Source organism: Gadus macrocephalus, chromosome 1 (assembly GCF_031168955.1).
Source record: "Gadus macrocephalus chromosome 1, ASM3116895v1".
Taxonomy (NCBI): Eukaryota; Metazoa; Chordata; class Actinopteri; order Gadiformes; family Gadidae; genus Gadus; species Gadus macrocephalus.
In genome coordinates, this window is record NC_082382.1 from 10,675,547 (window position 1) to 10,698,778 (window position 23,232).

Below are 23,232 nucleotides of genomic sequence, written 5' to 3' on the forward strand. Positions count from 1 at the left end.
AGAGGGACAGGGTAGCTGTGGGTGAATGCAGCTCAGAGAGGGGCAGCAGCACCTGTCTTCCTCGCGGTGTGGTGATGCACTGCTCACAGGACAAAGACGGAGCAATAAGGGGAGGCTAAACAAAGAACGCAGAGAGGGGGGTAAAGGGGGCTCTCCGAGGATACCGGCATCCTCCAGGGAGCCCTGCTCCGCTCCCATCCCTCCTTCGTGCACGTTTTTTTTTCTTGTTTTGCTTTTGTCTAAAAATCCCCATTCAACAACCAAAAGCAGCGGGTTTCTGTAGCTATTTTGGGAAGTACATCTCTAGAATAGCCTGGCGTTAGAAGGTCCCATTTACAAACTTGTAATAGTGGTGACTCAACTGGAATATTGAGTGATTAGCTGCAAAGATCAACCTAAATGCCAGGTTTGAAAGGACGGGAACAAACACAATAGAGAGCCCCCCCCTGTTTCAGCCCCACTTTTATCCCCTCCACCCAGGACACACGGGCACCCGGCCAACTCGGGTTCTTAAGAACTCGCTCAAAGAAAGCCAAAGAAAGAACTTGCTTAAAATCAGGACCCATTCTTTCCCCCTGTGCTTATTTTTTTTTTTTTACATTTCCCTCGTGAAGGAGGGACTCTGGTCCCGGTTTCCTCAGAAGGTCCATCTAAGAGGGTTATGCCTTCAAGCTCCATGTTTTATCAGATTCAGGGTCCGAGTCTTGTGAGCCACACATCTCCCTGTTTACTCACTCACTCCTCCCTCACTCACTCTGTCTCTATCTCTCTCCCTCTCTCTCTAGCCCTCTCTCGCGCTGTCTCTCGCTTTCACTCTCTCTGTATCCCTCGTTCTCACTGCTCTCACAGTCTCTCTCTCGCTCTCTCCCTCTCTTTTCTATTTTCATTCTGCTTTTGAGTCCCTCTGTCTCCCTCCAGCGTAGTAACTCCTCCCCCCGCTGCTTCCCATTGTCTCTCTCTTCATACAGTATCGGGCTGAGGGGTTGCCACAGTCTCTCCGGTGAGGGACACAGGAGGGAGACATCAGAGGTAAGTGTCAAGCTGAGGAGGTGTTATGGATCCCTGTTGCCCTTTACTGCATGCCACTGTGGTCATTTCTAAACTATGTGGGTGCCCACAGGCCAGAAATAGCTCTTGGTGTTGTTTTTGTGTTGTTGTCTTTTGATAAGAGGCTTTTCTGCTGCATTCATGTGTGGTATGCGGTGCTTTATGGTGGACTGGGCTTGTCTAGTCTGCCACCGGCAGTTAATTAGGGTGGAGGTTTAATGCATGAATACGAAGCACTGTCCGATACAAATTATTGACTAGAATGCTCCTTTCTCAAAACGGTTTAATCTCCTCAGCCAACCAAGCATGTCAAATAGTGGGATATTAGTCTTTTGATGCGTTGTTACAACTGATAAAGCACACATGAGATTCAACTCCACAGAATCTCTAGGCACATTGTCTGTGTGTCTAGGTTCCACAGATACAGAAAGGCAGAGATAGAGAGACTGAGAGAGAGAGAGAGAGAGAGAGAGAGAGAGAGAGAGAGAGAGAGAGAGAGAGAGAGAGAGAGAGAGAGAGAGAGAGAGAGAGAGAGAGAGAGGGAGAGAGAGATAGATAGAAAGAGACAGAAAGAGAAAGATCGAGACACCACAAACTAGTGTTTGAACAGACCAAAGATGGACATATTTAAAATCCTAAGAAGCACAGAAACATCTGGCAGAGTGTCAATTGGTCAAACAGGCTCCCAGTGGAGCAGGGGGAGCATGTAGGATGTTTGGGATTAGAGTTAATCCTCCCGGTGGCTGAGATTCACCTTCTTGTCTGGCCAGCGTCTGACACTGGGGGCCTTGCTAATTTATGCTGAGACATGCATGCGAGCTGTGCTCCCCTGAGCTCAGCTACAGAGGGGCTTATCAACCAAAGGCTCTGTATATACGGCATCCATACCAGCAAGAGGTTGGTACACTTGACTCATTAGCTATGTACTCTATACCGTGATGCCTTCGAGAGAAAAATGCAGCCATACATGGATTTGCAATGAATCAATTTCAATCCAAAACTCAAGGACCCATAGTATTACTAGTAGCCTACCCTCCCTTTCTAATTATATGAGACAATGCTTTACCTTAATGTTTTAGACCTCTTTGGTTGGATTCTATACATTACACTTTACCAATCCTACACGTTTACAACTTGTAAGTGTGGTCCGCCGCCTTGAGTTTCATGAACTGAAAACAGGTAGATGAAAGGATGAGAGGAAGATACAGTGTTTCGGAGTGGATGGTGGCAGCCTTGTAGAGGGAGCTTTGTGTGCTTACTCAAATAAAAAGAGAGAGAGTCAGAGAGAGAGAGAGAGAGCGAGAGAGAGAGAGAGAGAGAGAGAGAGAGAGAGAGAGAGAGAGAGAGAGAGAGAGAGAGAGAGAGAGAGAGAGAGAGAGAGCTGCTTCAATGGGGCTTTTGTTGTTTGAGCTTGAGACAGCGAAAGCACAAGAAACAGTGACTGACAAATACCTGGCCCCTCTCAGCTCAAATACCTCAGCTTTGCACTCGATACAGTGTCAACAAATACCTCCTCTGTCTTCAATAGTAGCTTGTTTCCTTCCTGCCCACAGCTATCTGGTTTTCTTTTTCCCCCCTTTTTTTTTTTAATTGTGGTAACTATTTTATGAACAGACATCTGGGTGAGCAGAGCGGGACTACAGAGCACCCTGTGTTCTGGGACTCAAATAAGTTGAGGTCTTCAGTTCCTATGAATCCATTGTAAATAACGGCGTAGGAATTTGAATGAACATATTTCTTTCAAGACCAAAATCCAAAGATTACAATACCAAAGTCTTGTTAATATTTTGATTATTTACACAGTGGAAGAAGAATGACAGGAAGGCAGATGCCAAGGGTCGGATTTTAAACTAAAATAAATCATGCTATGTTGATTGGTAGACAGAAGTTTGATGTATTTGTGTTCTGTCTTCTACATTCTGATGCTCTATTCCCCTGAAGATGCTGGATGTTTACCGGCTATGATTCTAGGTCAGAGACAGCTTTTAAAATCAAATGGTTTTGGGATTGTTTTCCAATCGAAGTCAGGGTGATGGTTCCGTATATATACTGTGAAAATAAAATGTTTGATTTCATGCTAAGAAGTCTGGGGTTTTCATTCCTCCCAGGCCACAATGGAATACCGCTTCATATGATTAATTATTTATTCGGATATGAATTTTGAATCCTTAGCACAGTCTGAAACCTGCTTATTTTCCGCTCGATTCATCTTGTTTGGGGGTGACTGCACTTTCTTAAACTCCTTTCAATTGTATGAAAACTGCAAGGCGAAAACAATAATTGGCCTGTTTTATTGGTGTGCTAGTATGTCTCTCTTTACCCCATGTGCATCTTATGGCTTTCTATTCCTATGTGAGTTGTGCTCTTAAGGATCACGTAGGGTTCAAAGCCATTGGATGCTCTGGGGACCGTCCACGTGACTTTGCTTCCTTCAGATTTGAATCGCCAGCGATCTTCTCATGCATGCACTGCTGATGTTTTATATGAAGGCTGAGTCAATGAGAGTTATCAAAATAATCTCATAAGCCTAAAATTATGTGTAAGTAGCTCTCTTAACAGTACAAAGGGCCATAGTGTGTAACGTTATGGCTATTATCCATACCTTTCAACATAAAGGGAAAGCTGCAGATCGCCTTCTACACAGTGATACAGAAGATGGGTGCGGGCAGGACATGGGGCTGGAGGGGGTTATAAGCCATATCCCTCTTTTGGATGCATCATAATTGCTCAAATCAGTATCACAGTAAGGAGTACTTTGATGATTGTGCTTGCTCGGAGGGTTCCTACAAATTATTTTCGGCATGTTCAGGGTGCAATTGGACCTATTCATTCACAAAGCCTTAATGTCCATCCATTTTCTGACTCCGGCTTCATGGCCAAAAACATGTCAAGCCCCAATGTATCCCAAACAATTATGAGATGTCTCATTATTTATATTACTTATTTCTGATGACAATGGCTGCCTTGCACTGTGTTGTTCCCAATAAAAAAGTGAATTATATAGTCCAGCTCCAACACATAGTCCTATCAGAGCTTGAAGCGTACATGTCCCCAGTAGGCCTTGATCCTGAACCCATAGCTGCTGGGTCGGGCTAATTACTGGGTCAAAAAATGGGTGACTGTACGTTCAAAGTCTTGGGACCCTTGTGGACATTGGACTCTAGGAACTCTATGGGACTGTATCTGGGCAGCCAAATCTGTGTTTTCAACATCCTATAAAATGTGGTTATTTGTTGGTTTACACCAAAGTAATGATTAGTGCCAATACATTTTGACAGTTTGTCATTCATCTCACTTTTAATATATTATGTTGGAAATTAAATCAAATGTATAATTATTTGTAGTTGTAAATAACATGCAACCGTGATTATAATATTTATTGTATACTTTGTGATAATTTGGATGTTTGTGGTTAAATCTGCTATAGAAATTAGTAAAAGAGGAAATAGTTTAGGCTACAAGGGACTAAAGGCTACGTGAGGGACACAACATCATTCTTCACGTTGGCTTCATTAATTAACTCCGCTCTGATGCCCCTGAGAGTTCGGCGCAAATACCATGACATTATGCAACTATGAGAACGCTCATTTCCCATCTACCAGGCAGCTGGCACTTTAGTGGTAAAGGACAAGCAAATGTTAATTACTGGATATAATGGCTTTTGTTCAGCAGCGGTGATAGGAAATTAAGTAAATGAAAGCAATAAAGAGGGGTTATTGCAAAAGATTAAGTAATGAAGTAGGCATATTTAGACTCAGGGTTGACTCATATAATATAAATACATCAAAGGGCCTTTGTCCTACAAAGAAATGTCTATCATCCTCAAACAAGTTTTCATTGAGATGACTCGTTCAGCTGTAACCCAAAGTTCTTTTTTTGAAGCAACCATAAAAACTTTTATTGGACGATTTGTTGCGTCTATATTCTTCAGCCCGGAATCCCAATAGATTTGGGTTGTTGTCTTACCCTGTCCCCCCCATGTGTCATTCTCTTCTTCTCCACTAGGTGGCGCAGCATCAATCATAACTATGCAGTACCTTTTCGGCGCGCCGCCACCGCCCCAACTGCTGTTCGACCAATCAGGTCCAACCTCCGAGTCGATACACGGTAACTACGCCAAACTGATCCAATTTACTTGCTTTTTATGCAATAACATTGTGAATATGAACGTTTGCCAACTCATTCTAACGTCGTTTACATCCTATTACGTTGGCTAGTCCACAGCTGACGTTAGCTAGTTGGATTAAAGTTCAAAGCCAATATCAACAGCGCCAGTAAACTACGTCGTGGTTTTGAGCGACCTAACCTAGCTGTTTCTGAAGGCCCAGTGTGTGTGTGTGTGTGTGTGTGTGTGTGTGTGTGTGTGTCTGGTCGGGGTCGTAACCGTCAATCAAGGCAGAGTAGCACCTGTTCTGGGTCAGTGTGCTGCTGCAAAAGTATTCTCAGTGTTGCCCAACCAGTTCGTCTGATTTCATCGTAGACCGGGGTAAGAATAGCCGAACCCCAGGGCCTCTCCGGGTCGCTCCACTCGCTGTTCTGCCGCAGCGTCGCTCTCGACATGCCGGTGTTCGAGGAGGACCCTGCTCAGTTATCCAAGTCCAGGTTGAAGTCAGATTTGGTGGCCCACAATGTCACACTGCCAACTGAAAAAAGCAAGAAGGATGTGTATGTGGGTTTATATTTGAAGCATATTGATGCAAAAAATGCTGCTGATTTCTCAAGTGACGAAGAGGACCAAGTCGTTGTGAGTTGTGTTCACTTTTTTTTATTGTTTGCTATACATTCCCTCAATGTTTTCTTTCATTTACGCAGTCCGTTCAATATATCGGGTAATGAAATGATTGGCTAACCTAAACATGGCTAAGACTATACATCCATTGCCATTTACACAGTATAAAATGGCATTTCCTATTATATGTTTGAAAATACACTTTCACCCGCCGTGGGATACGATGTTTTCAATGGCTCCAACTCTGCACACTATCTAAGACAAGTCAACTGTTTTCAGCTGCCGTGAATACCTTCATGGAACTGATACTCTGCAAGGTCAGCAGCTGGGGGCTCTGCATGTGTGCTCCGTGTGGGCCGCTCAGCCTGGTCTCCCATGGTTTCATCCACTAGTAGTGTGACCAACCAGCTTGTAGTGTTCGCATAGATCCACGTTTGAGAGGTGGAGGTGCTGCCTGCGTGGGGTTGTTTATACACACAGGTCGGACTCACTCAGATACAAAATCCAATTCCTTCCTGATCCCAGATGACTGAAAATCAGACTGACCTGACTGAAAAATGTTTGCCACATTTGGGGAATTTCTACTCAAAGAATTTTCTCTGATCAAACTTGCATCCGTATTTCCGATCCGAGGTATCCGTTGCCATTTTAGTCAAAGCTGTGGCATTATTACTATCCTGTAGAATCAGGGACATGTTGTTGCGTGCCACCAGGAGGACACGCCAAAGGAGAAGCCATCAGCCGTGGACATGCTGGACGTTAATGGGCTGACCGATGACGAGCTCAAGGCCTCACTTCTCAAGCATGGGCTCAACGCTGGACCCATTGTTGGTTAGTTCACTTTATGGTTTGCTGAGTTCTTCAAGGAAAGTGGTCAAATCCAAAGGAATAGCTTTTAAGAGAGTTTATTTGGTGTCTCGTATTTTCGGTATGGTAAACTGAGACTCTGAAGCAAAGAGAGATTGAAGAGTATCTAAGCATGTGCGAGCGTTCTCCTAGCTGATCAATAGACCTAACCCTGTCCAATAGCTGCCGGAAGAAATCTGCCGATCTCTCCCCCGTGTTCCTGTGCCGTGTTCCAATACCCGTACTTCCATGAGTATACTTAAAGGAAGTACACTATCTGCACTCTCCGTACTCACTTGAGTACGCTAATTTTTTAGATGTGAGTGCTGTTCCAAATCGAGTACTCTGTGGTGCACACACCGGAAATGACGATCACGACTGCCGCCGTGGCTCCTCCCCCCGCAATAAACATCCCGCTTTGAACGGTGAACTCTTTACGCCTAGCAGCTATAAAAAGCTATAAAAACTATAAAAAATACAAAATGACTCAATTAATGCAGGCTATGTGGAAAATGCGCCGACTTTGGCTCAGCCTGGCTCCGCCTCTTCCGCTACGTAGCTAAGATGGCTGCCGTTGAGTACGGGGAGTGTCCTTCGATCCACACTTCACGATTAGCCCGTTTTGAGTACGGCATCCGGGCAGGGCTCCAGAGTGCGCCTAATTTGGGCGCACATGCGCCTAGAATTCGGTGTAGTGCGACTGAAAATTTATCTGGTATAATTATTATTTATTCGATCCACAAAAAAAAACGAATTCTGTATCTGCTATAAACCTGTTAAAATGCTTACCAATCGGAGACACTGTGCCCGGATCTAAAGAACCAATCACAAGCCTGCGCGTTCTCTCCCCTCTGTGTACGAGCCTGAGCCGGCCTGAGCACGTTCACGGAGGGCAAAGAAAGCGTTGTTGTCATAGTAGTTCATGACAGTGGACTAGACCTAGTGAGCCTACAACGTTTACACAATGGAAGAGAAACAACTGAAGTTACCACTGCCACCGTTACTTGCCCCGGTTCATCCTTTTAAAAAGGCAAGAAAAAGAAAGACAGAAACTGAAAAGGCAGCAACAAAAAAGAAGTTGGAGACTGCTCGAGGAAAAACTAGAATAAATATTGGATTAGCTTTTCAGCGATGGCGACAGCTGAGAGAGTTGAATGGCCTGAAAAGTGACGCAATGGTTGCCGTTGAAGTAAGCAGCAGCAGCGCTCGTGCACGGCTCTGTGTCGAGGGGTGGGGGCAGGGAGTCCTGAAGGGTGGGGGAGGAGTTAAACGGAACTCAGAAGAGAAGCTAATTTCAAATCATGCTAGCTCTCTCACATCGTACAGTATAGCTTTAAGTGAGGGAAATACAGCTTGTGTTCTTAAAATACGTAACAGGTTATAGTAGCCTGGTTCTACCAGACTCTCGTACTTCACTTCATTTCATTTCATTTGTACAGAGTCTGGACCTAATCAATTGACAAACGTTAACTCACTTGAAGGCGGGTGTCTGTTGAAGTTTAAAATGATTGGATCTGCCCAGTGCCACTCTGGATCTGCCATAACCAATCGCTAACGTTTGGTTGTGACGTATATCATGCGCCGGGAATCACGCGCAGGTTGTACACAAACCAAACACCTTGCGCGTCTGCACGAAAATGTCCGTCAACGACAGCTGCAGGTTTTGTTCGTCGAATTTAATTTATCAGGGAAAAATTGCACATTGTAAATCAACTACCGACCTACAACAACAACTCAAACTGGCGCACGACTTTATCGTCATTGTTCTCGCTGATTGGGCGGCGCCAGAAAACCAAATTACATACAGCAGGTCCAGACCTAGTACTGAAGGGAAATTCAAATTGAGCGGAAGTACTTAGGCAGGCGGAGCCAGGCTAAGGTTATAGGCTACCAGCTTACAAATGAAAAGGGTTCGGAAAATCTTTATTAAGATGACACGGTCATGGTGAAGCAGTTTTTTCTATCGTAGTTTCACATTGTATGTGTACTATAATATATTTTTTCTATGACGGTTAATGTTCACATCTAATAGGCACATAGTTATTCGGGTTGAAGCAAACATTACAAGCACATGTTGTCTTTAGCATAAACAAGAAATAGGCATTTTGATATATTTCTCTATTGGTTAAACATATAACTAGTCCATAACAGTAGTACATCTACAGACCTGCCAGTTAAAGTATTGGAAGAACCCAACAAACTTTGTAAAACAAGCCAAAATGTCTTATTTTTGTTTCACACTTGAGTAGCATCCACCAGGGCTTTGTATGAGCGGCGACTCTTGAAGATCCTTCAGAGCAACATGCCATCGGAGCCCACAGTGAACGGAGCGGGGGACGCCAACGCATACTCTGACAGTGAGGAGGAGGGGGACGAAGAGGGGAAGGACGAGGATTCAGGTAAGGCTACGACATCCAAAATGGCATCTCAAATCTCTGGGACCACAAAACGTCGGTTTCGTTCCAACTTATCCAAAATATCAATTTTGACAGTGTTGTATTTATTGTTTATTTTATAACAATATACTTTTCTATGGCCCATACAGATTCAAATGACTCAAGACAAGAAGACATTTTAACTTTGGAACTGCCTCCTGAGAACGACAAACAGGTGACTTCACTGCGTTTCAGTTGTGTTGCAATATCCATACTATCCGCACTTAGTTTGAGTACGTAGGGGCGTTCCGATTAACATCGGGGCGAAACGAGGTCTACTGAAAGGACCCGGATGGTATACTCAAAACTGTCAAACCGCGGAGTTTGGATTGATGTCATGGACATATTATAGAAGATTGATGTACACTTTTCGTACTCAACGGCAGCCATCTTGGCTACGTAGTGGAAGAGGTGGAGCTAGGCTGAACCAACGTCGGCACATTTTCTTTAATAGGACGATGTATTTTCCACATAGGCTGCATTAATGGAGTCATTTTGTAGTTTTACTAGCTTTTCATAACTACTTTGTGCAAAGAGTTCACTGTTCAAAGTGGGATGTTTATTGCGGGGGAGGAGCCGGGGCGGCAGTTGCGATCGTAGTTAGCGGTTAGTGCACCACAGAGTATTCGATTTGGAACGAGACTGACATCTGAAAACCAGCGCACTTAGTGAGTGCGAATAGTGTACTACGTTTAAGTGTACTCATGGAAGTATGGATATCGGATCACAGCACAGGTTGCGTGCTTAACCCCTTACTACTCCCAAATATGTATCTGCATCAAAGCGCCCCCACGTGGACAAATGTTGTTATTGTTAATTCAATTTGAAATCATTTCTTCCAGTGGTAAGCGATGACCTGCAGGTTTTGCCCTATATGTATTTTCAATGTTTCACAGGATTTGTCTTGTCCAAATGGGGATTACTTTTACAAACATTACTTTTTACCCTCTCCAAGGCTGGTAAACTATATCGGATCAACTTGGATCCCACAATGGGTAATTATTTACAGTAAATGCAGTTGAAGATGTGTATGTGTGTTGTCATTACTCTAGCGTGTCATGGCCCCTGAAAGCTTGGAACCTCATTCCGGAAGGATTGTGGAGATTGCAGTAGAGTCACTGTTAGAGGCGAGTTGGGCCCTCAGCTCCCACCTTCCCTCTGTGCTTGGTGAAACCTACTCTGTAGATGAGCACACAGGATTAATCCCAGCGGTAATGCAGAATCTCCCTCCTTCTCTGCTTCATATGAACCCTTTATCTAAATTATCAAAAATATCCGGTCTTAAATATTCCTGAAATAGGCCTGCTGACATTTAATACTTTGGCCAACGTCCACAGGTTCCGTCAGCATCCATGTCAGTGAAAAGCAACACCTCGTCAAGTTCCCATACCTTCAGCATCACTCAGATGGTTAAGGAGGAAAGTCATTGTGTAAACCAGTGCCATGGATCACATCCAAGACAAATGATCATGCTGCCACAATCCCAATCTATTCCATTATGAGTAGATAAGTGCAGCTTTGATTAAATCTGTATATATTTGCAAATAGATGTATACAGATGGAGATATGAAGATGCATGTATCATGATGATGATAAAATCTTAGTTTATATGAATTGCATTATTCAACAAAAACCGCAGAAGGAGGAGAGAGGCTTCTCGCCGGTGCCGCAAGCCGACGGGAGGAGGTGGAGTGAGAGCAAAGGGCAGGGGGATTGGTCCCAGGTCGCTACGGTCAGTCGGGCTCAGTGCAGCACACGCATCATCTGAATTAGTGCTACCCAACCATGTCCTCACAGCCCCAGCAGTATGGGCCACTCTAAACCACAATCGACCGGTCGTTTATCATCATAGTCATATTGTAATGGCCTAGATGTTAAATTTGTAGCAGTTGAGGGGTATTTCTTCATCTGGTCTTTATCCATCAGCAACAATCGACATATAGCTATGGTACTGGTTGGGAGTCACTCTTCTACATGACCTCTGGTGGTGGTGGTGGGTGCATTTGTATGGGTCACGGCCCGCTTATTTGAGTGCACTGGGTTGAGAGGGAAGAAACAACATCAACATTAACCGAACGATGGTGCACCACATGTGATGCTTTTCCTCTTTACAGCCGGAGCAGCCAAAGTGGGAACTGTGCACCCCGAAGAATGAATCTGCCTACTACACCCCTAATGCCTCTTACAAGCAGACGGTCAAGGCACATACACTGTATTGTTATGTGTCCTCTTTCTTTCCTCATCCTTTGACTTCTTGTTCAAAGTCCACTTGCCTCCTTTCATTTAGTTGGTAGTGGGTAACTATAACTTTAGGTCAGTGATTTAGACGTGGTTTTTTTGGACAATCTGCCAATTACATCAAATGTATACTTTATGACTTATTGTAATTCGATGTACTGTAGCACTCCTGAGGACATGGTTCTTTTTTTCCATTAGAGCAGTATTTTTATTCTGTGTGTGGGGTTTATGAAGTCCCTACGTGGAATGTCCATCCCCTTTCCATTATACTTCACTGCCTTTGCCTTCTATCTCTTAGACACCGGTGACCTAGAGATGTCCGGTACTTCACACTAGTGTCTGTGGATTAAAAATTAAAACAAACATTTTGTGTTCTTGCTTCCCCAGGAGGGATTGACTGTTGTTCCAACCAGGTTGTATCCATCGGCGGTACCGATACTCACTGGTATTACGTAAGTTCTACAATTGAAACATATGGAAAATATATATGCATCTAAAAAAATTCTGCATTTTTTCTGGCATGCATTATTGTGTTTGCACTGGTGACACTTTTTTTTCCCAAATCTATAATTTCTTCAATGTTGTTGAAAAGGTAAAGAAGTTGGGTGTGTACCGGTAATTGGATTACTAGATGAACTACCGTAATTTAATTAAAAAGGCTCATAACTCAATACAGCTTTCAGGCATTTCAGTAACATCCAATCTTTAGGGACCAACTGAATTCAGACTTTAAGAGATGAAATTAATGTTTGTATATGCACTGAATAATTTAGAAAGCATTAAGAGTATTCCTATGCAGCAGTTTTTCTCAACAGTGTACTTTGGAAAATTCATGGCATGATCCCTTAACCATCCTGTATGTACGGTATCATTATGGTACGTCATGTATAACTCTATATACATGGGCTGTGCTGCAGCGCTACCTGTCGGAGGCCCATCAAGGGGGCCGCTGGGAGACCCGTCCTGTACAAGTACCCAGACGCCCCGCCCACCAGTCCCATGACGCTCGAGCGCCGGGAGGTGGACGCTCGCCTAGTTCCAGTCTACGCCCAGGTCCTTGTCTTCCTTGCCATTGCCTGTCTGCTCTATCTGGTGTACGCCTGCATGGAGGAGAACCCGTACCACCCGCTGTTGCCTCTCTTGGACGGTCTGAGCGAGGCCCTAGAGAGCCAGGAGGAGGGCCCTGTGGGTCTGGCCCACCCTGGGGACCCGGCCGACACCCCCGTGGACCTGTGATTGTTAATCGGCCCATGCTGCCTTTTTTAAAATGTGTCTTGAATTCTTGCTTTTCATTAAAGGATGTTTTTGCATAAAGGCTTGTTTTGTCTTAACATTTTTGGGGGATTTTTGAAATGCATTAAAAAAAAAAGTTTTATAGTAGTTTAAAATAGGCGTCATAGATACTTGGACAACAACTCGGGTACGGCTAAAGCTTATGAGACACTTCAGTATTAATTCCCTAGGTTATGGGGTCAATTCATTATCTCATTTATTCCGTCACATGTGTACTCCGATACTGCTAGTAACTAGAATGTTTACAATTATTGTTTTGGTCCTAGTTTCTCGCCGTAGGAAATCCGTCTCGTGAGGAGATGGTATTATGGCTCTTTGAAGAGAGCCGGATCTTGAGGAGCCGTTCTTTTCAAAGAGCTGTTCAAAAGACTGGCTCATTAATTTTTAAGAAGCTAGCCTAGTGGTAACCCTTTTTATCTAGGAAATAATCACTGGGAGGAATGATAGGGTAAGATTTGGATCTGAATTATTCAGACTTAGAAATCAGATAGCTGAGTTTGATATATTTTAAATATTGATTATAATTTAGGAATCGATTTTAATGGATTTTAATGTCTGATGTGCATTCATTGTACACATTCCACAAGGTGGTGCTATATCCCTCTGCTTTGACACATCACTATTTTTGGATCTTTGTAAACAATGTGTCGAAGGGTAAATAAAGCTCTTTTCACTTGTTCATCATGTTCACCTTTTTAATTGTAGCACAATAAAAACTAAGCAGGCAATGAACAATGACCTTCCCTGCAAAAATATAATTAACAAAAAAAATATTAAAATAGACAAACTTTTACAAAACAAGTTTCTTTCAAGTATAACACTGCAGAGGACTCCTGGGCCCTGTACCACGAAGCTCGCTTAGAGGGTTAGCGAGGTATGTTGAGCTCAAAGCCTGGGTTAGTTGTACCACGAAAGTCGATCTTTTTTAGCGTCGCTGTATCACCATGGTGACTTATGCTCGCAACCAAACCTGGTCGGGAGCAGTTTTTCGGCTTGTCTAGCCGGAGATCGGCTACTTAAATCGGCGTGCGCAGCTTCCTAGCCCCTCCTCTGACAATGGCGTCACCATTTGTGGGTGTTCCCGTGGACCTCGGCGCACTTCTCGTACAGGCGTCTCTCCGGAGACAGAGGGTTTTACGGGACAGAACCGATCCCTTGGCATTGTCCGACGATATTCAGATTTCAGACTTTATTGTCATTGTGCAAACAACAAAATTGGGGTTCTTCATGAGAGATACAGATTCTCATCAGAGGGTGTTCGTTATTTGATCGTCCTTTTGGACCTTATGTAGACAATGGTTACTGTTGCGCATTGCGTCTCCGTGACAGAGTGCTAGAGTGGAGGTAGCGCGTCAGTCTTGAATTTCTGCGCGGGGGGTTCGACTCCCAAGTGATAATTTTTTTTTCACATTCTCATGCATATGGAATACTTATTCACTAAAGCTTATGGAATTATATTTTTGTGCTTATTTCGAACTTGAACCCATATTTTCAAGGCCGTGCTGGCACCAAATCTATGGGGGTAAAATGCATGATGATAGACCGGCGAATTTGAACCCCGGTCGCTGGCGTTCGGGTCTTATACAAATCCACTACGCAACAGCCGCTACCTCACAGCGGTTGAAAACATGCTATACATTTCTTACATAGGGTGGATTTAAAGTGAATTCCCTAAATGATAGAATAAGGCAGTATGGACGTTGCTTATGCATTTTTAAATCATCATCATTCTATTTGGATTAATGGCGAACAATTCTGCATTTGGCATAGTTATTTTATAGACATTATGCAGAATCTTTTCACTTATACGCATATAGACTGCTTGATCTATCGTAAAGGTGAGAAAAATGACGCAAAAAACGCCCCTTTCATGTGAACCCGCACTGAACCTAAAGCGGAAAACATGGTTCAACTAATTGAATCTAAAGTGAGCTTCGTGGTACCATTTAACTCTGATTGCGAGTTGCGGCTCTGTCGAGCCAGGTTTTCCCAAGAAAGCCTGGGTATGTTCAGCGAGCTTCGTGGTATACCCCCCTGAACTGTCCTTTGTAACATTAGTGCAAATCTTAGTAAACAATATTTTTACAGAGAGATGCTGCTGCGCTTTCTTTGGCTCATAGTTGCAGTACTCTGCCTCTCCCGTGGAACAAACAAACGCGTGGCACGCTCTCCTTCTCAGTGGAGTAGGACGAGGAGCTTGATGTGAGCGTGATAGCGATAAAAAAAAAAAAGAACGAAAAAGAAAACGAACGGCTCACCACTGCGACTCGGTCCCCATCATGTTAAAGAGCCGTTCAAAAGATTCGGTTCGTTCGTGAACGTCACAACTCTAGTCTCGTCTAGTTCGAAGCGAAGGCAGCGAAACATGGCAGCTCCTGGAACAAAGTCAAGATTATTCCGTTGTGTAAAAAGTATATTGTATGCATTACTATTTATTACTATATCAATCCTTACTATAGCCACTTTGAGGACCTTTTCTCTAAATGTCAACGTTGGACTTCAACTCGCCGACTGGGAAAAGACAAACCAAATCCGATTTGACATTAGCCAGCGCCAGAGAGAAGAGGTTTTTACGAATTTTAAAGGTGCTATTGTCTTTCCACTGTTCAAAAACGTGTCACATTTGATCAGATAATCTAAAGCATTGACCACAGTATCGGTGACAGCTGACAGCGTGTTGTTTGTACAGAGGCTATCCGGATCCCCACAGTTTCCTACTCGCCGACAGACATCAACGCCACCGCGCTTCATGAATTCAGCAGGCTATTACGGAAAGGTAGGTTTACAACAACAGACCACATTATTAAAATAGTCTTAAACTAAGTGGTCCACTGCGGAGCATTTGTCCATTTATTCTGGAGGCTGAAATGTTCCTATAATTTTTTTCCTATGATATTTGTATTGCATCTTTTTGACTGTCTTGTCAGCTTTCCCAACAGTGTTCAGTTCAAGCCTGGTTCAACATGAGGTGGTGGCCGACTACAGCCACCTGTTCACGGTGCAGGGCTCACAGCCTGACCTGGTCCCCTACATGCTGCTGGCCCATATCGATGTGGTGCCTGCCTCAGAGTCTGATGGCTGGGACGCTCCTCCATTCTCTGCTAAAGAAATAGACAACTTCATCTACGGTAGAGGGACCCTTGACGACAAGGAGTGTGTGATGGTGAGAGGTTGATAGTGTTCTTTTTCCCCAATACAATATGGCTATATGTGGCTAGCTACACATAACCTTATTCGACAAAATTGTTAAGAGAATCGTTGACATAATGAAGACATATGTATCTTACATGTAGGGCATTTAGCAGACGCTTTTATTCAAAGCGACTTACAGTAATAGGTACATTTGTCAGAAGAGAAACAACATTTATCACTGTCGATACAGTAAGGATGGTCAGAGAACAAGTACCAAGCACTTACAATTTCTGGGTTAACGCATTCCAACGAACTGACATAACGTAATTTGATACAGATCTGTATCCAACAGATAGCTAGGATAAGATGTTATACTTCGCTACGTGCTATTTTTTTACAACTTACAATAAGTTTGTAAGCGGGTGTTTTTAGGAGAATAAGGGATGAGGGGCGGTGGGGGGTAAGGAGGGAGGCTATGCAGAGGAGCAGGCAGACAAGTTCTTCTAGTTAGTTTATTTTCTCACCAGCAGCAAGTTCAAATGCATCTCCCTCTTCGTGATAAAAATGTAACTAATGTATAATAAATAAATGTATATGTTGTCCCCAGGGTATTTTACAGGCTCTGGAGTATTTACTCTTGAAAGGCTACAGACCACAGAGAGGATTTTACATTGGGCTTGGACATGATGAAGAAGTATGATGAGTTACACTTGCATCTTTCATTAAAAAAAAAGATAGTTTATGATACAGAATTTTCGGACTAAATGAATGATGTCCAACTGTCAATTGATTGTTTTGCTCTCGTCTCTTTCTACCATGGGAACGCTGCACTCTGACAGGTGTCGGGTTTGAACGGGGCTTTGAACATTGTGCGGTTGCTGAAGCAGCGCAACGTTCATCTGTCCTTCCTCCTGGATGAGGGACTACTGGTGGTAGATGGAGTCATGAAGGGTCTCGATGGACCCGCCGCTCTGTAAGAGGCACCACACCACCATCGGTCTGCTGTGAGAACCGTCAAACACATTCCAGAAGAACACATCCAAATGCATGCATATGTGATGCTTTTGGCCTTGTATGTTTTTTGTTGTAGAATAGGGGTGAGTGAGAAGGGCAGTGCCACTGTAAAGCTCAGTGTGACCAGCGCCCCGGGTCACTCCTCGATGCCTCCAAGAGAGAGTAGCATTGGTATTCTGGCTGCAGCCGTCAAAAGGTACTGAGTAAAGGGTCCACTCCTTTCATATATTTATTATTTTTGTTTTTCACAATGCGGTATCAAGATAATTCCATTAGTCGAGTCACACAGACACTACAAAGCCTGCTAATCATGGTGTTTCTCGTAGGCTGGAGGACAATCCCATGCCCATGTTGTTTGGCCAGGGCCCTGAGCGGGGTACATTTGAACACCTGGCCCACAAGGTGAGGCGGTTTAGCCGCGAGTCCCCTGGCTGACCCGTAGGCCATTTTTTATATGCTTTTAAATCAACCCCCTTTCAGGGATGTGCTTGCTAAGTACAACGTGCTTCTTTTTCAGTTCATTTTCCCGATACGTTTTTTGGCATCGAACCTGTGGCTGTTTGCACCGATTGTTGGCAGGTAATCCAATGGCTCAAGCAGCAAGCGTCCTTCAGGTACGATACCCACTATGACGTTTGCACAACAATAAATAATGAGCATGGTCTACTTTGCAGACTATTGGCGTTAAAACCCGAAACCAATGCTTTTTCGAGGACTACCACTGCGGTCACCATGTTTAATGCTGGGGTGAAGGTAGATGAAGAGAATGATGACATGCCTCACGGTGACGATTTGTTTGAGAATTCATATGATGGCGAGTATAACTTCTATTCCACCTGCCAGGTTAACGTGCTCCCTTCTGTTGCTGAAGCCTATGTCAATTTCCGGATCCATTCGGCTCAGTCATTACAAGAGGTAAGTTAAAAAAATATATATATTTTTCCATTCTTTTGTATTTATAATATGTCGTTTTATCTAGTGATATTCTATACCACCCCCACTTGGAAGGGGTTCCTGCCCTTTACCCCACAGAGCAATAAGTAAAGTTTATTTGAGTATCCTGCAAGCTTTCTCCCAGATGTTCTACGCAGCTCTTTCTAGTTATGTATTTTTGGTCATTGTTTAGCAATTAATGTGAAAGGATTTATCATTTATCATTATCATCCATTTATCATTGAAAGACTTTGTTGTATTGGAAACTGTCCAAGCGGTTTTCATGCGAGACGTTGCGAATCAAAGTTATCATTAATGTTGTTAACGGTATATTACGTTGGTTTTGGATAACGACTCTTGTGTTAGGGGGACAGAATGAGGGGACCCAAACGCTCCACACAGGGAGGCGGAGTAAAAAGAAATGGGGTTTATTGGGACAGGGGTAACTGACTAGCCAGGGCTAGGCAAGCGATGGATGGACAGGCAAGGGTTTGTTAACCGGCAGGCAGGCAGTCAGGCAGACAAGGGCTCGGCGACAGGCGGGTAGTCAGGCAGGCAAGGGTTCGACAACAGCTAAGCAGGGTGACGGACGGAGAACTAAAGGAGAGGGAAAAGGGTTACTAGGAGGAACAGGGAAAACAAGCAGATCTTTGCAAAACGCTGATACTGACTGGGTAGTTGTAAACGACGAACTGGCGCCGGCTGAAGTAGGGAGTGGAGAGTGGAGATTGATGCAGGTGTATCGGGAGAATGAGGGGAAGTGGAGTCAAGCGACCACTAGATGGGAGTATTGGACAGCGTAGCAGGAGGCGGCGTAACATTTTGAGTCCTCCATATAGCCAAGTATTGGCAACCAAAAATCACAAGACACATTCTGATTCTGTCCTGTATGCTCAGTTCATGTAGACTTTTGGGATTTTGTAGGTTCTGGACCTGGTTGATTCAACAGTAGGGGACCAGCGTGTGAAGGTGGAGGTGGTGGATGGCTTTGACCCGCTGCCCGTCAGCTCCTACAGTGAGACCTCATATGGCTTTCAGATCATCAAGAAGAGCATACTGGATGTATTCCCACAACTAACAGTTGCGCCTGGTAGGAAAAATCAACGTATCATCTACCTAAAGGCACTCAATTTCAGTTTCACATATAACATCAATGTATTAGGTCAAACACATCATGTCAGCGTCCCAAAAGTCTGGGAATTGTACCACATTAGCAAAAACCAAGTTAAAATATGCCGTAACAACAAGGCACATGACCTTGGTAAGTTGTTGTGTCTTGTCTTGTTGGCAAGCTGTCTTGCTCTGTCTCATGTAAAAAGTCCACCCTAAGACCTGTGATATGTTTCCCAGGTATCTGTGTAGCCAACACAGACAGTCGTCACTTCAAAGATCTGGTCGCCGATATTTATCGCTTTATTCCGATCTGGGCTAAAGCAGGGGATGCTCAGAGGTAAGTGCTCTCTCGTGAGATCTGGCTGAAGCCGCATTGTAGCGTTGATAAATGTAACGGCAGAAACAAACCAGCTCCTTTTATTCTCAGGATTCACGGCATCAATGAGAGAATATCCAAAAAAAACTATGAGGACATAGTAGGATTTTACTTCACTTTGATTCAAAACTGTGACGTTAAGGAGCTACCGGAAACTCACAGTGGGGTTCATGAGTTCTGATGGACATGGTTTGCTATGGGAACGTTTGCTATCAGAATGTGCACAATACTGCTAGGAATATTTCTTCATTTTTTATTGTGACATTTTGTGGTGAAAATATTGTGTTGCATTTGCTCTGCTGTGATGGTTTAGCATGAGACCTTGTCAGAAAGTTGCAAATACATTGGTTATTGATCTTACATGTCGACACAAAATGCATTTCATGCCTTGTGCAATATGATACCAAATGATTTCACTCTGTGGTACTTTATTCTGATTCTAAGTAAGCTATTTCCTTGAGTCATTAAGCAGAGTCAATAAGCTATTTTCTTGAGTCATTTTATTTGGAAATTGACCTCAAGAAAATGTATTTTATTCAACCAATATAATAACAGTATAAAAAGAGTTAAATTGTTTACACACAGGAATTTTAAGCCTTCCTCATTCTTGATGCTGATTTATAGCCTTACCTCATGTTGCACATAATAATGAATGCTTTTACCTTTTCACTTCATTTTGTAAGCTGTGAATTGTTTTTTCTAATGCACTGAAAATGAACAGCTATGGCAAGAGCATGCCGACTAATAAATGAATGAAATGAAGCCATGCCTTAAACTCTTTATTTTATTATTGTTTAAACAGTTGGTACAATACATTGGCAGACTGCTGGAAAGGACTTTGCTTCAGGGCCAGTCACAGCATTTACAACCTCCTCTGAAGACCAAGCCCTGAGGGCAGTTCTGAACCCAGGTAATGTCATTAGCACAGCTGTAGAATGACCCTGGGGCGTCAGGCTTAACGTACAGTCCACCTGGTTTACCAGAACAGAAATCATCTGTAGGTCCCCTTGCGGGAGGTCCCCTAGTGGGCCCCCTTGCAGAGGGTCCCCGTGCAGTGGGTTGCCTTGCGGGGGGTCCCCTAGTGGGTTGTGGAGAGGCGTTTGTAGGTAGAAGGGTGGGATCTGAATTAAAAATAATTGTTTTGTATTTAATATTCAAATAAAACATAAATTCTATTATGACACTAAATACATATGAATGTGTTACCTGAATGCAAGACAGAGCGCAGGTAGCTGATCAAGGAGTAGTTTCCTTGTCTGCAGAATTCTCCTTTGAAGTCATCCAGATCTAGAGCCCAGATGAACGTCCCTCCAAAGCCATTGGCTTTTAGGTACTGGACCTTGGCAAAACGAAAAAATAATATTACTAATTGTCAATTACTGGTGGTAAAAAGGGGACCTCTTAAATTATATAATATACAGCGTGGTAGTCTAGAGAGGGGTCATAGATAGATTGAACAGAGCATTACTTTGCTCCCAAAGCTGTCCTTGTTGTCATATCCGACCCACTCCGCTCCTTTGGTGGCATATGGAACCTGCTGATCATCTAGCCACCGGACCGCACCTTGCTGGATAAAAGTGCAAATCTAAAAAAAAAAAAGTTAAAGAACGTCATACAAAACACTTTTCTAAGCTGATCAAATGAATGTAGGTTGTATACACCGCATCCACAGGAAATGCTTTATTTCCTGGTTGGATATTCTATCCATCCAACTGTACCTCATAGTAAGACCAGAAGCCAGCCTCTCTTGTGTAAGGGCCTGCAGCAGCGGGCCCGTTGGCTGGGGCTCCGGACTCACTGAGTGGAGACGACAGGTGGAAGGCTCGGCCGTAGGTAGCCAGACCCAAATTCAGTTTGGCTGCAGGCGCTCCCTGGTCCCGCCAGTACTTCATGGCAAAGTCCTGTCGGAGAAAAGCAAACACGGCTTAGAGATAGTGAGGATGCGTCAAAGTGCAGGGATACATGTATGCAGACAATGTTACACTTACTGTGTTGAACTGAGCAGCTTTTCCTGTCTCATGCGTCCCCTTGTACAGCGGGCTTTGATGTGCTACTTTGCTCTCCCCACTAGTATGAAAGTCATAGGTCATAACGTTGATGAAGTCCAAGTACCTTAAAAAATAAAGCAATTGAAGACCCATTAATTTCACCACATAGCCTTTTCTTTTAAGGGGAAATATTTTCAAGGAAGATAAAGGGTTTATCTATAGACCCTTTATTTCCCCTTAAATCCCTTTCTTACTCTTTATATACCTCGAGATCTCTGCTATTTCATATCCACCATCAATTGTATCTTTCCCAGCAGCTACAGCAGCAGTAAGCATCAGTCTGGGACGGCCTGTGGCTGTTGCCTCTGCTTCATAAGCCTCCATTAGTTCCTGAACAAACCAAAGGACTTTTTGGCATGATTGAAATGAACATTGTTTATTGCGATGGTGGGCCAAATGCTAGGCGGATAGAGGATCCTCAGTTGTTGCGTTATCCCGGTCTACCGCAACGCCATTTCCTATGAGACGTTTACGCCAGTTGATTGTCCCTGGACCGAAATCATTAAGGCCCAGACAAGAATAACCACAACTAAGACAAGGAGAATAAATAAAAACTAGAAAATTAATTTACTGCAGAAAATGTGGTGAGTGCTGTATTGCAAACTAAGGTTGAAAATATGTTTTAAAGGGGACATATCCCCAGGTGTGAGTGTGATAAGCCGTTTGAAGCCGTTTTGGAAATCTGCCTCTTCTGATATCACATGTGGGCGTGTTCACCTAGATGTGTGCTGGATAGATCAGTCCACCAGCCTAACCAGTGGACTGTAGCAAACGTTGCTCATCTATCTGTCATACATCTAGGTGGACATGCCCACTTGTGATATAAGAAGAGGCAGATTTTCAAAACAGCTTGTAACGGCTAATCATGCTCACACCTGGTGGTATAATCTCTCCCGCCCTCTCTCACACCAGTAACCCTCATTTGCATCCCTCCTTCCTCAGGCTTCTGTTCCGGCGTTCAGGCGTGAATGTGACCGCCTGGGGAGGAGGTTACCCATAAGGTGCGTTGGATCTAACCTTGCAGAGCAGTGTAAACCTGTGCTTGTCCTCCGCGGGGCTTCCCCTGGCTCCAGGGTATTCCCAGTCTAGATCCAGTCCGTCAAACCCGTGTAGTCTCAGCATGCTGATGGAGGACTGGATGAACGTGCCTCTACTGGCGGGCGTCGCCACCATCTTTGTAAACCTTTTGAACAAATATGAGAAATTATGCTCTGAAGTCGGAAGAGATGCTTGCTCTAAAAGAACTAAAATACACATGGTAATAAATATAAACCATCTCACTTTGCTGAGCCAAAATTCCATCCTCCAACGGCTAACAGTGTCTTCAAGAGGGGATTCCTAAACAAACACACAAATAAGTAGGCGATTGTGTTTGGTGTAAAAAATCAAGGGTTCCTGATTGCCCTGGAAGTGAAGCTCACCTTTCTTTGAGCGCGTTGAAGGATTTGTAGAGTACCTCGTCATTCCATTCAACAGTAGCGAGCTCGTTAGCATCGTTTATACCAGCAAAGGCATAAATCAGGTGCGTGCACAGATTTGGGTCTACATCAGAAGGAAGGAACTTCCCAGCACCAGTTCTGTACTGGGACCAGTTGGTGAAGTAGCACCCTAGTCTAGAAGAAGAGACTTGGACAACAATAACATGAAAAGTCATAGTTTACCATTGATCTGTGTTGATTAGTTCAGTAATCCAAATAGATGTCAGAAATGTTGACATTCATCAGAAAACCATAGTGTTATGTGGTATATGGTATTGATATTTCTGAACTCACCCACGCTGCCCAGGGCAAAGCAAACACCTTCAAACAAAGATTATTTTTGGTTCAAATTGAGCTGCAGACAAAACCCAGGTTCTCTTATTATTGTTAATTTAAGGAAAAGGGTTACCTGCTAGTAGATGTAGATTGTTCATGATGTGGCCAGACTTGTGAACGAGTCAACTTGCAAAATAAGTGAACTAGAGAGAATAAGCTTAGATTGTGGATGAGACAAAATAAACAAGACACAAATCATTAACTACATGGGACC

At 43.7% G+C, this 23,232-nt stretch overlaps 3 protein-coding genes across 13 annotated transcripts; 2 read left to right on the forward strand and 1 right to left on the reverse strand.

Moving 5' to 3' along the window:
* The first annotated feature begins 702 nt into the window (after positions 1-702).
* lemd1 (LEM domain containing 1) lies at positions 703-12,609 on the forward strand. 11 transcript variants are annotated; one of them, XM_060063274.1, is made up of 11 exons: positions 703-1,029; positions 5,053-5,154; positions 6,460-6,607; positions 8,872-9,021; positions 9,168-9,232; positions 10,110-10,268; positions 10,395-10,473; positions 10,695-10,789; positions 11,172-11,258; positions 11,683-11,747; positions 12,213-12,609. In XM_060063274.1, the coding sequence occupies exons 3-11, from the start codon at positions 6,526-6,528 to the stop codon at positions 12,529-12,531; spliced, it is 1,101 nt and encodes a 366-aa protein (XP_059919257.1). In that variant the 5' UTR covers positions 703-1,029; positions 5,053-5,154; positions 6,460-6,525; the 3' UTR covers positions 12,532-12,609. The 11 variants fall into 11 exon arrangements, with proteins under 11 accessions (XP_059919257.1, XP_059919180.1, XP_059919329.1 ...); XM_060063197.1 differs by having other exon boundaries at positions 6,490-6,607; XM_060063346.1 differs by lacking the exon at positions 5,053-5,154 and having other exon boundaries at positions 6,490-6,607.
* Positions 12,610-14,850: 2,241 nt separating this feature from the next.
* Positions 14,851-19,918, forward strand: pm20d1.2 (peptidase M20 domain containing 1, tandem duplicate 2). The gene is made up of 13 exons (XM_060062461.1): positions 14,851-15,173; positions 15,278-15,364; positions 15,516-15,751; positions 16,328-16,414; positions 16,560-16,693; positions 16,811-16,930; positions 17,061-17,136; positions 17,252-17,313; positions 17,409-17,487; positions 17,578-17,649; positions 18,592-18,757; positions 19,018-19,117; positions 19,208-19,918. Exons 1-13 carry the CDS (start codon positions 14,954-14,956, stop codon positions 19,335-19,337), a joined length of 1,569 nt encoding a protein of 522 aa, XP_059918444.1. The 5' UTR covers positions 14,851-14,953; the 3' UTR covers positions 19,338-19,918.
* Positions 19,919-19,920: 2 nt separating this feature from the next.
* Positions 19,921-23,227, reverse strand: LOC132465765 (acidic mammalian chitinase-like). The gene is made up of 11 exons (XM_060062592.1): positions 23,092-23,227; positions 22,977-23,003; positions 22,626-22,830; positions 22,486-22,542; positions 22,222-22,387; positions 21,410-21,534; positions 21,145-21,268; positions 20,875-21,057; positions 20,625-20,741; positions 20,363-20,495; positions 19,921-20,277 (listed from the first exon to the last, which is right to left on the reverse strand). Exons 1-11 carry the CDS (start codon positions 23,114-23,116, stop codon positions 20,000-20,002), a joined length of 1,440 nt encoding a protein of 479 aa, XP_059918575.1. The 5' UTR covers positions 23,117-23,227; the 3' UTR covers positions 19,921-19,999.
* Between the last annotated feature and the right edge of the window lie 5 nt (positions 23,228-23,232).

Bases quoted from the DNA above. Each gene is read 5' to 3' on its own strand.
- lemd1 (XM_060062715.1), top strand. From the start codon at position 5,606: ATGCCGGTGTTCGAGGAGGACCCTGCTCAGTTATCCAAGTCCAGGTTG. The intron at 10,269-10,394 runs GTAATGCAGAAT...CAACGTCCACAG, and splicing joins ACACAGGATTAATCCCAGCG to GTTCCGTCAGCATCCATGTC. The intron at 10,474-10,694 runs AGGAAAGTCATT...AACAAAAACCGC, and splicing joins CATCACTCAGATGGTTAAGG to AGAAGGAGGAGAGAGGCTTC.
- pm20d1.2 (XM_060062461.1), top strand. From the start codon at position 14,954: ATGGCAGCTCCTGGAACAAAGTCAAGATTATTCCGTTGTGTAAAAAGT. The intron at 16,415-16,559 runs GTATGATGAGTT...GCACTCTGACAG, and splicing joins GGCTTGGACATGATGAAGAA to GTGTCGGGTTTGAACGGGGC. The intron at 17,137-17,251 runs GTGAGGCGGTTT...CTTCTTTTTCAG, and splicing joins TTGAACACCTGGCCCACAAG to TTCATTTTCCCGATACGTTT.
- LOC132465765 (XM_060062592.1), bottom strand. From the start codon at position 23,116: ATGAACAATCTACATCTACTAGCAG. The intron at 23,004-23,091 runs GTAACCCTTTTC...CTTTGTTTGAAG, and splicing joins CAATCTACATCTACTAGCAG to GTGTTTGCTTTGCCCTGGGC. The intron at 21,269-21,409 runs GTATATAAAGAG...TTATTTTTTAAG, and splicing joins GAAATAGCAGAGATCTCGAG to GTACTTGGACTTCATCAACG.